Consider the following 15,134-nt stretch of genomic DNA (forward strand, 5'->3'; position numbering starts at 1 on the left):
CTCTGTACTCCCTCTAAGGCAAGAACGTCTTTCCTCAGGTTAGGAGACCAAAACTGCACACAATACTCCAGGTGCGGTCTCACCAAGGCCCTGTACAACTGCAGCAGAACCTCCCTGCTCCTAAACTCAAATCCTCTTGCTATGAATGCCAACATACCATTCTCTTTCTTCACTGCCTGCTGCACCTGCATGCTTGCTTTCAATGACTGGTGCACCATGACACCCAGGTCACGTTGCATCTCCCCTTCTCCCAATCGGTCACCATTCAGGTAATACTCTGCTTTCCTGTTCTTGCCGCCAAAGTGGATAACCTCACATTTACCCACATTATATTGCAATTACTGCACCCTACTGACTGGGAAATATATTCCCACTCCATTATCATCGCCCAGTCCAAATCTTGGAACTCCCTCGGCACCATCTCCAGCAACAGTTCGAGTAGTGGCTCACCCTTGCATTCCCAAGAGCAATCAACAGTGGGCAACAAATACCTCCTTGGCAGCAATGCCCAAATCCTGAAAAATTATTAAATAAACCAAACAAAAATGAGGACACAAAGTGTTGGAGTAACTCAACAGGCCAGGCTGCATCTCTGGAGAACATGGATAGATGACATTTCAAGTCTGGACTATTCTTCAGTCATGTTCCCTAGAGATGCTGTTTGACCGTTGGGTTACTCCAGTACTTTGTGTCCTTTTGTGTAAACTAGCATCTGCAGTTCCCTGTTTCTAAACTTAAACAAAAAAGAGCTGATAGAACTGCTGCCTCACAGCATCAGAGATCTGGGTTTGATCCTGACCTGGGGTGTTGTCTGTGTGGAGTTTGCACATTCTCCCTGAGACTGTGTGGATTTCCTCCAGGTGCCGTATCTTTGAATCAATCAATTCAAAAGAGTGGCTGCATCTGACTTGCAGTGGTGCTCTCTGTCTGCCTTGGCTGCGGTGCATAAGCGCTGAAATATGGAACGTAGTACTGCATGCATTGCCGTATACAGCATCATTCTCTGGAACTACCAGCTAACATCACTGTGATGTGGCCCATTGATTTTAACCGATTTCCCAAAAGGTTGATTAGTACATGCATCAATTAATCCGCACATAAAATAATCTCTGTGTACCACGATTCAGGAATAGCTTCTTCCCCACTGTTATCGGGCTACTAAATAGACCTCTCATAAGCTAAGTGTGTAGTCCCAATCACCCAATCTACCTCATTGCGGACTTTGTACTTTTTATTAATTCTTATTTTGCGCTTTGCATTACCTGTTGTACTTGTGTATGGCCTGATTGTACTCATGTATGGTATGATTTAACTGGAAGGTTTTTCATTGTATCTCGGTATAAGTGTCTATACAAAACCAACACCAACACCTACCTCTCTTGGAGTTTTGTAGCCGTCCCTCAGAAATCGACAGCAGCCATATCGACCCTATCCAACAGAAATTAAATAATAACTAACAAAATTCTGTCATTCAATATGACAAAGCCACATTTTCCACCATAAAAAGATATCCTCTATGAAATTCCTGCATAATCTGCCACATCAACCCACCATAGACACTCCCTCCAACGCAAATCAGCCACAATCAATCTTTCAAGTTCTGCAATGACACTCACACATTGGGAGGGGCTGAGGTAAGAGTGTTTCACCTTTCCTCTGTCCTTTGTACAAATGAGCATCACCCAACTGCCTAGCTCCAACTTTAACCTTCTGCCCCCCTCACTGTCCTTCCGTTTAATTCCTTTGATTACCCTCAATACTAAACTAGCTTAGTGCACAGTTCAGGTTACCCAACTGTAGAAACATAGAACATAGAAATATAGAAAAATAGATGCAGGAGCAGGCCATTCGGCCCTTCGAGCCAGCACGTCATTCAATATGATCATGGCTGATCATCTAAAATCCTGTTTTTTCCTCATATTCCTTGATTCCTTTAGCCCTAAAAGCTATATCTAACTCTCTCTTAAAAACATCCAGTGAATTGGCCTCTACTGCCTTCTGTGGCAGATAATTCCACAGATTCACAACTCTCTGGATGAAAAAATCTTTCCTCATCTCAGTCCTAAATGGCCTAACCCCTTATTCTTAAACTATGACCCCTGGTTCTGGACTCTCCCAACAACGGGAATATTTTTCCTGCATCTAGCCTGTCCAATCCTTCAATCATTTTATACGTTTCTATCAGATCCCCTCTCATCCTTCTAAATTCCAGTGAATACAAGCCCAGTCGACCCATTCTTTCATCATATGTCAGTTCAGCCATCCCGGGTATTAACCAGGTGAACTACGCTGCACTTCCTTAATAATAATAATAATAATGCATTACATTTATATAGCGCTTTTCTAAACACTCAAAGACGCTTTACAAGGTTTACTAAAACATAAAAGAAAATAAATAGATAAATAAGTAAACGAAGAGAAAAGGAAAAAGAAGGTGAGGTAACGGTCAGTGATTGAAGGCAGTGCTGAACAGGTGAGACTTCAGTGATGTTTTGAATGTGGTGAGTGAGGAGGAGTCTCTGATGGTCTGAGGTAGTGAGTTCCAGAGTGTGGGAGCAGCGATGGAGAAAGGCCTGTCCCCCCAGGATCTGAGTTTGGTCCGGATGGGGGGGGACAGGAGGTTTGCAGCAGCAGAGCGGAGGGTACGGGTGGGAGGGTGTCTGTGGAGGAGGTCAGTCAGGTAGGATGGGGCCAGGTTATGGAGGGCTTTGTAGGTCATGAGGAGGATTTTGTACTGGATTCTCTGGGGGATGGGGAGCCAGTGGAGCTTGTAAAGGACGGGGGTGATATGGTCACGGATCGGGGAGTGGGTGAGTAGACGGGCAGCGGAGTTCTGGATGTGTTGGAGTTTGTTGATGATTTTTCAGGGTGAACCATAGAGGAGGCTGTTGCAGTCGTCCAGACGGGAGGTGATGAAGGCGTGGATGAGGGTTTCTGCAGCTGTGGAGGAGAGGGATGGAAGGAGACGGGCGATGTTTTTGAGGTGGAAGAAGGCTGTCTTGGTGATGTGTTTGGTGTGTTTGTCGAAGGAGAGGGTTTGATCAAAGATGATTCCAAGATTCCGGATGTGAGGGGAAGTGGATACTGGGAAACCATCAATATTGAGGGTGAAATAAGAAAATAACTGCAGATGCTGGTACAAATCGATTTATTCACAAAATGCTGGAGTAACTCAGCAGGTCAGGCAGCATCTCGGGAGAGAAGGAATGGGTGACGTTTCGGGTCGAGACCCTTCTTCAGACTGATGTCGGGGGTGGGACAAAGGAAGGATATAGGTGGAGACAGGAAGATAGAGGGAGATCTGGGAAGGAGGAGGGGAAGGGAGGGACAGAGAAGCTATCTGAAGTTGGAGAAGTCGACGTTCATACCACCGGGCCGCAAACTGCCCAGGCGAAATATGAGGTGCTGCTCCTCCAATTTCCGGCGGGCCTCCCTATGGCACTGGAGGAGGCCCATGTCAGAGAGGTCAGACTGGGAATGGGAGGGGGAGTTAAAGTGCTGGGCCACCGGGAGATCAGTTGCGTTAATGCGGACCGAGCGCAGGTGTTCAGCGAACAATGATGATGATTTCAGATTTGTCGCAGTTGAGTTTGAGGAAATTGAATTGAAGCCAAGATTTTATTTCAGTGATGCAGTTTGTCAGGGTAGAGTGCGTAGTGGTGGAGATTGACTTGGTGGAGATGAGGAGGTGGATATCATCGGCATAGCAGTGGAACTTGAGACCATGACGGCGGATTAATTGACCAAGGGGGAACAGGTACAGGATGAAGAGGAGGGGGCCAAGAACTGAACCTTGGGGGACACCTCGGGAGAGGGGAGCGGTGGGGGATTTGCAGTTATTAATGGAGATGAACTGGTGCCTGTCGGAGAGGTATGATTTGATCCAGGATAGGGCTGTGCCAGTGATGTTAAAGGTGGTTTCAAGTCGGGTGAGGAGGATGGAGTGATTTATGGTGTCAAAGGCGGCGCTGAGGTCGAGTAGGATGAGAATGTTGAGGTTGCCAGCGTCAGAGGAGAGGAGAAGGTCGTTGGTGATTTTGAGGAGTGCAGTTTCAGTACTGTGGTTGGAGCGGAATCTGGATTGGAATGTTTCATACAGGTTATTGGTAGAGAGGTGGTGTTTGAGTTGAGAAGCTACAGTGCGTTCCAAAACTTTGGACAGAAAGGGTAGGTTGGAGATTGGCCTGATGTTGTTTGGGGTGTCAGGGTTGAGTCCAGGTTTTTTCAGAATAGGGGTGACAGCAGCAATTTTGAGGGATGGCGGGATGATGCCAGTGGACAGGGAGGAGTTTATTGTTGCAGTGATAAGTGGAGAGAGAGTAGGAAGGCTGGCCTTGACAAAGCTGGAGGGGATGGGGTCCAGAGAGCAGGTGGCAGTTTTCATTCCTGTGAAGAGGTCAGAGAGGTCGGTGGTGGAGACTGGGGAGAACTGAGATGTTGACAGGATAAGGGGGAGCAGGTGGTTTGAGGGGGAGCAGGTGCGTTGGTGGTTAAGGTGCTGTAGATGTTATCTATTTTGCTTTGGAAGAATGAAAGGAAAGAGGTGCATTTGTCGACTGTGAATGAATGGGAGATAGTGTCCAGGGGGCTGAGGAGTTTGTTTATTGTAGAGAAGAGTGCTTTTGGGTTTCCGGAGCCAGAGTGAATTATTTGAGAGTAGTAGGTGGAGTGGGCGCGGGAGAGGGCATCTTTGTAGTGCTGCAGGTGGTCTTTGTAGGCTTGGGAGTGAATTGTGAGACCTGTTTTAATAGCAAGAATGTCCTTCCTCAATTAGGAGACCAAAATTGCACATAATATTCCAGGTGTGGTATCACCAGGGCCCTGTACAACTGCAGTAGGACCTCCTTGCTCCTAAACTCAAATCCTCTTGCTATGAAGGCCAAGCTGCCATTTGCTTTCTTCACTGCCTTCTGTACCTGCATGCTTACTTTCAGTGATTGATGTACAAGAACATAGATTTAAGGTGAGAGGAGAAAGACTTAAAGGGGACCTGAGGAGAGCCACTTTCCCACACAGAGGGTGGTGGGTATGTGGAATGAATTGCCAGAGGAAGTGGTAGAGGTGGATACAATTATAATGTTTAAAATACATTTGGACAGGTTCATGGATAATAAAAGGCTTAGAGGCATATGGGACAAATGCAGGCATATGGGTCTAGCTCAGGTAGATATCTTGGTTGATCAGACAAGTTGGGCTGTAGGGCTTGTTTCACTGCTGTATAACTTTGTGAGAAACTAGGATATAAGACTAGCTCTGTGCAACTCCAGATTCAGGGACAGTTTCATCTCAACTGTTATCAGGCAACTGAAACATCCTTCCAACAACTAGAGAGCAGCCCTGAACTACTATCTGCCTCATTGGAGACCCTCAGACTATCTTTGATCGGAATTTACTGGCTTTATCTTGCATTAAACGCTACTCACGTTATTCCCTTTATAATGTATCAGTTCACTGTGGATGGCTCAATTATAATCATGGATTGTCTTTCCGCTGCCTGGTTAGCACACAACAAAACCCTTTCACTGAATCTCGATACATATGACAATAAACTAAACTCAAACAGCGTGGGGAAGAAGTGAGAACTCAAGATAGGTCCTACCCAGAGTTCTACAATATTGTAACATAATCTGCACTCCACCAAATTTCAGGTCCAATGAGATAAACCCACCAACATATCCGTCATCTCTGGAGGTTATTTTTTATATCTCCATGTCAGTTCGGCTAATGTCTGTACTGACACCCCTAATTACCTCTGCTTCTCCAATGACTTCTCACCATTTAGAAAATCTACTGCTCTTGAATCCAAAGTGGATGATCTCACTCTTTCCCACGTTGAATCCATCTGCCACTTTACTTATCAATGGCCCTTTACCTGCTCCACATCATTTATTGCAATACTCTATTTAGTACAACCAGCTTAATTAGAAATGTGGCTGTCAGTTTCTTCATCCTCGTAATTTATAAACAATGAAAAGCTACTGCCACTCCCCGTTCACACCACCACCCGCTTCCATAGTACAACCCCACTGATCCCATTCCCAACCAAAATAGTTGGATAGTTTCCAATTCCAACTGCTCTCAATGTCTGGTGTGGAATCTCACGGATATCATCCAGGAGAGCTGAAGAGGACATGGTTCTTCAATGCTCAGGAACTTACTTGCAGTTTTGTAATTATTTCGTTCTTTGTCACATTCACAAGATCAATGTCGTCAATTGCAAAGGCAGGGTAGGAAATGATCGAAAGCAGTCCAGCATCGATCTCTTTTGACGTTGATGCTCTGGGTAACATAGAGAGAAGAATGGACTGGAAGAGAAAACAAAAATCAATCATAATCAATCAAAGCACTGTACATGGACCGATCAATACAGAGCAGTTGTAATTCCTGACAGTTTCTCTGGATTACCTGGCATTGTTGCACTTCATCCGGCAGAACGTGGATGACTGATCTAGGACCTCCACAGGCTCCAAACAAATCCAGCTCATCGATCGCCTCCAGCGCTGCCTGCAAGACCAGGGACAGTTAGACCAGGATCAAACAAACATCCTTCTACCTGTACCATGGACCTGCTGCCCTGGCTCCCCCAGTTCAAACATTGCTAGGCTCTTGACTGTGGATTAGCACATCAAGCTGACCCAGCTGGTTGAAACAGTTCCAGTCCGGCTCACATCCCTGGACCTGAAGGGTTTACCATCAAACAGGGACTTTGAACCAAAACAATGAATTTAATTTTCAGCCAATGGCAATGTGTTTAAATAATTACAATAGGACCATGTGAACCTAGTGGCATCTGGTCTGATTTTCTCAGCCTTGAGTCTAATCAAGAAAGTTGGATCAAGAAGTTTAATCAATTTGTGGCCATTTTCAAGTATGGGGATATATAACTTCCAAATATATTATCAATTGGGTATCATCACATTAAATTCTTCAAGTTTAATGTAATCTTTATGTTTGATTATCCATCAATTACATTGTGCAAGTGAGCGATTACATATATCTCCTGCCATGGAAGCCCGTCACACAAGGGCTGATCAACCAGGGAGGTGCCTGCAGTGATTCAGCCTGTCTATTTTCATAGGAATGATCAGATATGTCGTTGCTTGTTTAGGACGGTGAACCATTTACATAAAACATGTTAGCAGTTTTCTTCACTCGGGAACCTTAAATCCGACAGGATGATCTAATCCGAGCCCTGAGCATTGCTAACAAGAATGGAGATATGGTTCTGCATTTTCACTGACCACACGACTCATCGTGATTTTTCTTCCTCGAGCACTGTCAAGTCAAAATGTGAAATTACAAGTGGGAATGCACCAGGATCTCATGACAAGTTTTTAAAATGGCGATGATGGATAATTCCAACTGAACATGTGATGAGCTGAGTCAAGTCTGTGGCCCCTCTGTTGTATTTTGGGCATGGCCTGGAAGGTTTGCTATAGATAACAGATCTCTGTATCAGATTTCATTGTGATCCATTCCTCATTAGGAAGGCATAGCATGTGTACATTCCTGCTGACTCAAAAAAAATCAACTGACACAGCAAAGCATATACTTAGTAACTTGATCGTTTTACTATATATGGATTAGCAAACATTAACATTTATTGCACTTGCTTAGGCTTTGAGAGTCAATTCATTTCAATGCATTCTCAATGTAAATAAAATTGTTCAGGCCCTCAGTCGGGCTGGTGTATGGGTTGGTGTACGGGTTGGTAGGACCTTGGAGGTAGTGGTGTTCCATGTGCCGGCTTCTCTTATCCTCCCAGACTGTTATACCACAGTGTATTCTGTGGTCAGAACACAGTACAGTCACAAAGTAAAAGCAGTGGATGGGTGACAGTTAAGCAGGCTGCTTTGTGCTAGATGGTGACCAAATTGTTTTGTTGTTGGAACTGCAAGGGGAAGGTATTCCAACACTCTCCTGACTTGAGTTTTGTGAATGGTAGAAAAGGCTTTGAGAAGTCGAGTCACCCAACAAAGAATATGCTACTCTAGTATTCAGGTAGCTGCAGTATTTACGTGGCTGGTCCTTTGAACCGGCCAGGATGTTGTGATGGGGGAACTGAGCTACTGTACTTAATGCCATTGAATTTCAAGGTAGGTAATTAGACTCCTCCTTGTTAGAACTGGTGATCGCCTGACTTATGCTTGTACAAATGTCCCCTGTTAGCCTATTCTTGAATGTTGTCCAGACCTTGCTGCATACAGGCATGGGCTGCTTCACGTTGAGAAATTGCAAATGGAATTGAACATTGAGCAATCATCAGCAAAAACATCCATTCTGACCTTCTGATAAAGGCAAGGTCATTTGTCGAAGTCATTAAAATTCATGACAGTTCTTGGCATCATCCCACATTCTAAGAGGGTCCAATAGCAATTATTTTTCACTGTCCAGTATGAAGAGAGCCTGGTCAAAGACCATACATAGTGACGATACAGTTAACTATTTTACTTTTGTATTCTATTGCTCTGTTAATAAAATCAAAAAGGCCATAGGTGTAAATAAAATAAACAGCCCTCTACAAGATGTACAAGATGCATAATGATTTGGCTCAGGACTCTTCTTCAGACTGATTGGGGTGAATGGAGAGGAAGCTGGAAGAGAGGAGGGGCAGGGCAAAGCATGATGAGTGATAGGTGGAGACGGATAAGGGGATGTTTTGACAGGAATGGGTGGACAAAGGCCAGAGATTAAAAGACAAAAAGTGTGAGATAAAGATAGAAGAGATGGGAATTGTGAAGTCAGAGGATGGAACGTAGGTGGAAGGGGAGCAAGTCCAGGTGGGACACAGAGAAGAGATAGGGAAGGGTGGGAGGGGTATAGTTTGTAAGTTAATTATCTAAAATTGGAGAATTCAATGTTGATCATGATGGCTGTTCAGTTACCCAAGCAGAACATCTGCTACCTTCAAAGTCTTGTCTGCATACACCCTCAGGTTCTTACACCCCCCCGAAAACTTACATCACTTAGAGTTCATATTGCTTTTTCACTCTCCTTATAAATATATTTATTTTCAAAGTTTCTCTGCATTAACTTCCAGCTGCCATTGTCTACTCCATGCATTCTATATTACGCGCCATTGAAGATGTTAGATACCTTGGCCATGCCCACAGAGCTTGCATTTAACTCTGCTATTCCCTGGTTCATTTTATCTCCACGCTCCCACATGCCATAATCCTGAGGGGTAAAAAGGACAAGCATTAGTTTTCTTCCCTGTCAAAGGCTAATCCTTTTATTATTGAGATCACGCACATGTGGCAACCACTAGGAAATTAAAGGTATGCTAAGTATTCAACAGCAGGTTTGTTTAATAGAGAACATGTGATTCAAACACTTCAGTGAACTCTGCAAGGTCAGTCCACAATTAAAGCCACTTGCAACATCCCATTTAGTGTCAGTGAAGTTGCAGTAACATCTGATTTACAGCACTGAGCGTTTAACATGATCAACTCAGATCCGGGCTCATTCACAGATCCAAGTGTGTGGCACGGTAAACCTCTCCATGGGCAGTGAACAACAGAACAGATGAATATAAAGATAACAGAGGTGGATGAGTTTCAGCTGGACAAGGGGCAGGAACAAAGGCAGGCACGGGTACAGACGAATAACAAAGCACACCTGATGGGAGCCGGAGACGACAGCAAAGCTAAAACACAGTAGTTTAACATGTCAGCACATGATAGCAGGATGCAAAGCTCTGGAGTGATGCCTTCATAAAGTTTTCCAATTTATTGCAAGGATAAACAAAATAATGTCAACATCTTCTCCCATGTCAACATGTCCAGCACTGCGATCCTAATTACACTCAGTAGTCTATGTTGGGCAAGCTATGTCATTGCCTGACCAAAAACAGAATTCTGAAACAAACTATTCCAAGCTCTGTCATGGGACGAAATTAACAGCTGGACAGGGGAAAAGATTCAAGGATATGCTAATAGCCTTCCTGAGGAAATGCAATATCCCAACCAACTCCAGGGTACCTCTGCCCCAAGTGGAGTCAATAGACAATAGACAATAGGTGCAGGAGTAGGCCATTCAGCCCTTCGAGCCAGCACCGCCATTCAATGCGATCATGGCTGATCACTCTCAATCAGTACCCCGTTCCTGCCTTCTCCCCATACCCCCTCACTCCGCTATTCTTAAGAGCTCTATCCAGCTCTCTCTTGAAAGCATCCAACGAACTGGCCTCCACTGCCTTCTGAGGCAGAGAATTCCACACCTTCACCACTCTCTGACTGAAAAAGTTCTTCCTCATCTCCGTTCTAAATGGCCTACCCCTTATTCTTAAACTGTGGCCCCTTGTTCTGGACTCCCCCAACATTGGGAACATGTTTCCTGCCTCTAATGTGTCCAATCCCCTAATTATCTTGTATGTTTCAATAAGATCCCCCCTCATCCTTCTAAATTCCAGTGTATACAAGCCTAATTGCTCCAGCCTTTCAACATAGTCAGGGCATCCAGGAGCACAAGGCCGTGGTCAGGAGCATCCTGTGTGACCGGCAGGAGGAGCGGTCACTTCACCTACTACGCACCATCCTCTCAGCCTAACCTGTGGCAGAGTCCGTGTGTCCTACATCAATCCCTCATGAACACACAGGACCAGAGCAGAACTGGTGACCCTTGATCCCATGGGACGCTTAGAAGGCCTTGGGTCAGTAACGTTCTCTCAAGCTTACACCTTCCAGCACAGCTCACTGGAGGTCCATCAACAGCAGCAATTTTTGGAAAGGTTTCTTGACCCTTGGCCAGGGCCCCCTGGTGACCTGAGCCATCATTCATGCAGTCAGTTAGTTCTGTCTACACTGCTTGCTTTATTTAACAGTCAAGTGGAGTTGAGTTTATTGTCTTTTACACAAGGATAGTGATGGATGGGTGTGATGAAAATCTTGCTTACAGCAGATTCACTGACACATAGATTTAGACAACACAGAAAACATAAACTATACATCAATTACAAGATAATGAAAAGAAAAAGACCGCGCACTGCACTATTGATTTTGAACAGCTGTCAAGAGTGAAGCATTTAGCTGAATTCATTATCATGACTACTTCAGATTCTCAACTTTCTGTAAATACTCACAGCAACTTTATAAGCGGCCTCAATGTAAAATACAAGATTCTGTATAAACGATACTTCATCCAGGGTGAAAATGATGCGTAATCCTACAGAGAACATAATATCACATTAATGCGGACTAAAAGCATTTTATTTCCTCTCTCGCTCAAAGGATCATTTTCAAATCGGTCTTTCAAGAATCAATTATGAAGTCAGACATCTTGAAGGAGGGAAAAAACAGGCATTTCGACCCTGCACAATAAGACATTTTGGCACCTTGCCAAGGAATGACATTTTGGGAGGTACTGACGTTGAGACACCTTTATCCAAAAAATAATCATTCCTTTCTACTGTCTTGGCAAATGTAGAAACTGCCAGAGGGCAATTTTTTTATTTTTTTACCGGCCTGGAATTAATCACCCCAGGAGAAGCAGAGCAAAGGGACTCCCAAAATCAGGGGAACGGGGTGATAACCATTATAAAATCTTAATCTGATTTCAGTCGTTTGAAGCATAAAATGGCAGGATGGCTCTCTGGGAGATTAAAGCTCCCCTGTGTTGCCTCAGTGCTTGTGCGATGTTGCAGCTTCCCCCCAAATCACTCGTGGGAGCAGGAAATCCAAAAGCCACGTACCAGGCATGTTCAGCTGATGGTGGGAGCTGGAGGAGATACCGGGAGCGAGAACCTTTAAAATGTCCCGCACATTGCTTGGTGCAGTTCGCTCCACCTTGGTTCTGCTCCTTCTCTTCTGAGCTGTGCAGCTGTCTCTGCGAATGGTACCATCAATCTCCTCCTCACCACCACCCCCCTCCATCCTCCCCCCACACAAATCTCTGCATTCTTGGTTCAAGGACACCAACTGTGAATCAGCCTTTCTCACTCAAGTGCCCTGTATTTGTTAATTCTCCCAAGTGAGACCCTCCAGCAGCACTTTCCATGTGTCCAAACTGCAATTAACAACTTCTTTGATTGCAGCTGCTTCCATTTTTCTTTATTATTGTGATGCATTTTTAAACCTTCTAAAGTGTACCCCAGAATGCATTTCTAACCCATTTTACTTAACGCTCAATGGCCAACCGTAACCTTCACAATTCAATAAATCAAAACCAATAGTAATTTAAAGATTTGTGTGACAATGGGAACAGATGTCTGCTCAGCTTTGATATGTTAACGACTGGGACCGCCCTTGCATGAAGTGAAAGAGGGAAATGCACTACTTCCATCGGGAGAGTTCATCCCAGAAGCTTTGATAATATTTTGTACAACCATCATCACTGAAACATTCCTCCAATTCTGACTGGATGCAAATTTGTCAAACGCACCGGAAACAGGACATTGAAATCAAGAACATTGAACATTGAAGTCTGAAGAAGGGTCTCAGCCCGAAACATACTCATTCCGTCTCTCAAGAGATGGTGCCTGTCCCACTGAGTTACTCCAGCATTTGTGTCTATCTTCGGTTTAAACCAGTATTTGCAGTTCCTTCCTACATATTGAAATTCGTTCTGCAGTTTTGCAGGCACAATAACACAACATACAATAACCAATATTACACTAAATTATCAGTTACACTAGGTAACCAGACCATAATACTGTAAACCAAAATATATTGTGTAATCTAATCAAAATCCACAGTAAATTGTTGCTAAGATAGGGTTATTGTTGGGATTGTGCAGCATGGTTCAAGAGTCTGATGGTTGAAGGGAAGAAGCTGTTTTTGATTCTGGAGGTAATGGATCTCAGTCTCCAGTATCTGGAGGTAATGGTTCTCAGTCTCCTGTACGTGAGTTAATGGATCACAGTCTCCCATATCTGGAGGTAATGGCTCTCAGGCTACTGTATCTGGAGGTAATGGATCTCAGTCTCCACTATGTGGAAGTAATGGTTCTCAGGCTCCTGTACCTTTTCCCTCAATGGTAGAGGCGAAAAGAGAGTGAGGCTATGGTGAAGTGGGTTGATATAGGCTTCCTTTTTGAGGCACCACTGTCTAGATCCCTTTGATGATGGTTAGAACCGTGAAGGATCGAGCAATGTCCATCACTTTCTGAACCTTCTTTGTTTCTGGTCATTTGAATTACTTTACCCGGCCATGATTTTTGGTTCTCTACATTATAACAGTGACTCCATTTCAAAACTATTTCACTGGTTGGTTTGGTTGAACAGTGCCTCAAGGTGTCATAAAGTTGTGAAAGTTGACAAATACATACAAGTTCTTTTTTTCCTTTCTGTTGAGTTGGTGATGTTAGTTACTGAAAACATTGATCAGGCTTCAGGGAAGAAATACCCTGATGCAAATATGTATTGCAAGGAGATGCAGGGCACCTCGGTTTAACGAATCAAAGCTAACTGGAATTCTGTTCCTATTATCACACAAATCTGCAGCAACTACAGATGTTAATTTGCGGAGCTTTTCTTTTGCATTTGAGGGTTCAAACAAAAGTTTCCGAATGATTCTGGGATTTTTCTAAAAAGGGTTAAAAATAAATCGGAATAAAAAGATTAGCGAAATAGAAGCGGCAGTAATGGATCTAGCTTAGGGACTGTACCATCACCAAATTAAGATGAGTCCTCCACTCACTCATTCCTAGAGGCACAGCAAGAAACAACATGGAATAGGCCTTTCAGCCCAAAGAAACCACTCTGACCATCAACCAAACATTTACACTAGTCCTACACTCATCCCATTTAAAAAAACTTCTCTCCACATTCTCAACTCCCCCCGATTCTACCACACACCAGGGGCATTTTGCAGAAGCCAATTAACTAACCAACCCACATATCTTTGAGATGTGGGAGGAAACCAGAGAACCCGGAGGAAACCTACATGATCATTGGGAGAAGTTGCAAACTCCACACTGGCAGCACTTCAAGTCAGGACTGAACCCAGGTTTCTAATGCTGTGATATGGCAGCTCTACCTCCTGTGCTATCCAAAGCTGAAGAATATGCAGGAAACTGTTCTAGGTATTCAGAATGCTTAGGAATAGGATAGGTTACAGGGTATACACCAACTTAAGATGCTTAAAGCTTAGATTCTGTAGCATTAAAACAGTTTGATGTGCAGGCTGCCACACTAATTTATAACATGGTTTCAAACATTGCAGCACAGAAACAATCTCTAGTGTAAAGTGGGACTGTCCCCACCTGATGCGGTCATCTGTGCCAGGAAGAGCAGGTAGAGGGAGGTAGCATCCACCTGAAGATGGCCCCACTCATTGTCACCAACCACCGTCCCACATGTGGCGGTGTTGTACTTGGCATGGAGAGAGTCCTTCGTGCTCTGGCTCTGCTTAAACTTCTCAACTTTTTCCACCTAGGTGCAAACAAATTCCAATTGTGACTGCCCTCATAATACATTCACTAATGGATCTAATGAACGATTTACCTAATGCAGAAATCAAAAACTTACAATTGATTACAAATTCCCTTTCATGACCATAGTCAGTGATAAAATAACTTGCACTTACATGGCAACTTTACTATGGGATAATGTCGCAGGAGAGTTTTTTTGTACTTGAAGGTTTTCCCAATATATCTTCACTGTGTTTAAATATCAACTTCATATGCCACGCATATTCAAACAACAGCTTTAGCAACTTAAAGGTGCACATAGTTTTATTTGTTCCTCTTTGTGTATCTCCCAGAGTCCCGAACGCAACCGTGCGGAGATGGGAATTTGATTCCTGGCTCCAATGCATGGTTGACCAGGCAGTGCACCTGCATCCAATATTTTCCTGGGGAAAGCAGCTGCACTCATTAAATGCGTACGTGGGAGACGTGTCCTTTTAGTATTTCACACTCCCTGGCTCATGTACCATGGTTTGCAAGAGAAGTTTGTGGCAACCTGCACGCGAATGGTATCTCAGACTATTTGCTTAATGTTCTTCTCTATCCCCATAAACACTGAGAAGATACAACCTCACTTCCACAGACCCAGAGTTAAATAACAGTCCACTTCCATTGACAAGACATCTTCAATACATATAGAACATAGGGCATAAAACAGCACAGCACTGGACAGGCCTTACAGTCCAAAATGTCTCAACCACCAACCCCGGCCTCATGTTCCTGGCACTCAC

General features: G+C 44.0%; 1 protein-coding gene across 3 annotated transcripts in view; it reads right to left on the bottom strand.

The window, feature by feature from the left end:
* The window catches only part of LOC144598840 (phosphorylase b kinase regulatory subunit alpha, liver isoform-like), a 74,373-nt gene that overhangs the window by 49,467 nt on the left and 9,772 nt on the right, over window positions 1–15,134 (bottom strand). For all 3 annotated transcript variants that reach the window (XM_078409338.1, XM_078409335.1, XM_078409337.1), the window contains exons 5-10: window positions 14,200–14,368; window positions 11,081–11,163; window positions 9,097–9,177; window positions 6,406–6,504; window positions 6,159–6,305; window positions 1,375–1,428 (exon numbers count right to left, since the gene is read on the bottom strand). In XM_078409338.1, the coding sequence (XP_078265464.1) occupies window positions 1,375–1,428; window positions 6,159–6,305; window positions 6,406–6,504; window positions 9,097–9,177; window positions 11,081–11,163; window positions 14,200–14,368 (633 nt within the window). The remainder of the gene's footprint in view (window positions 1–1,374; window positions 1,429–6,158; window positions 6,306–6,405; window positions 6,505–9,096; window positions 9,178–11,080; window positions 11,164–14,199; window positions 14,369–15,134) is intronic.

The sequence above is a fragment of the Rhinoraja longicauda genome, chromosome 12 (assembly GCF_053455715.1).
Source record: "Rhinoraja longicauda isolate Sanriku21f chromosome 12, sRhiLon1.1, whole genome shotgun sequence".
In the NCBI taxonomy this organism is placed as follows: Eukaryota; Metazoa; Chordata; class Chondrichthyes; order Rajiformes; family Arhynchobatidae; genus Rhinoraja; species Rhinoraja longicauda.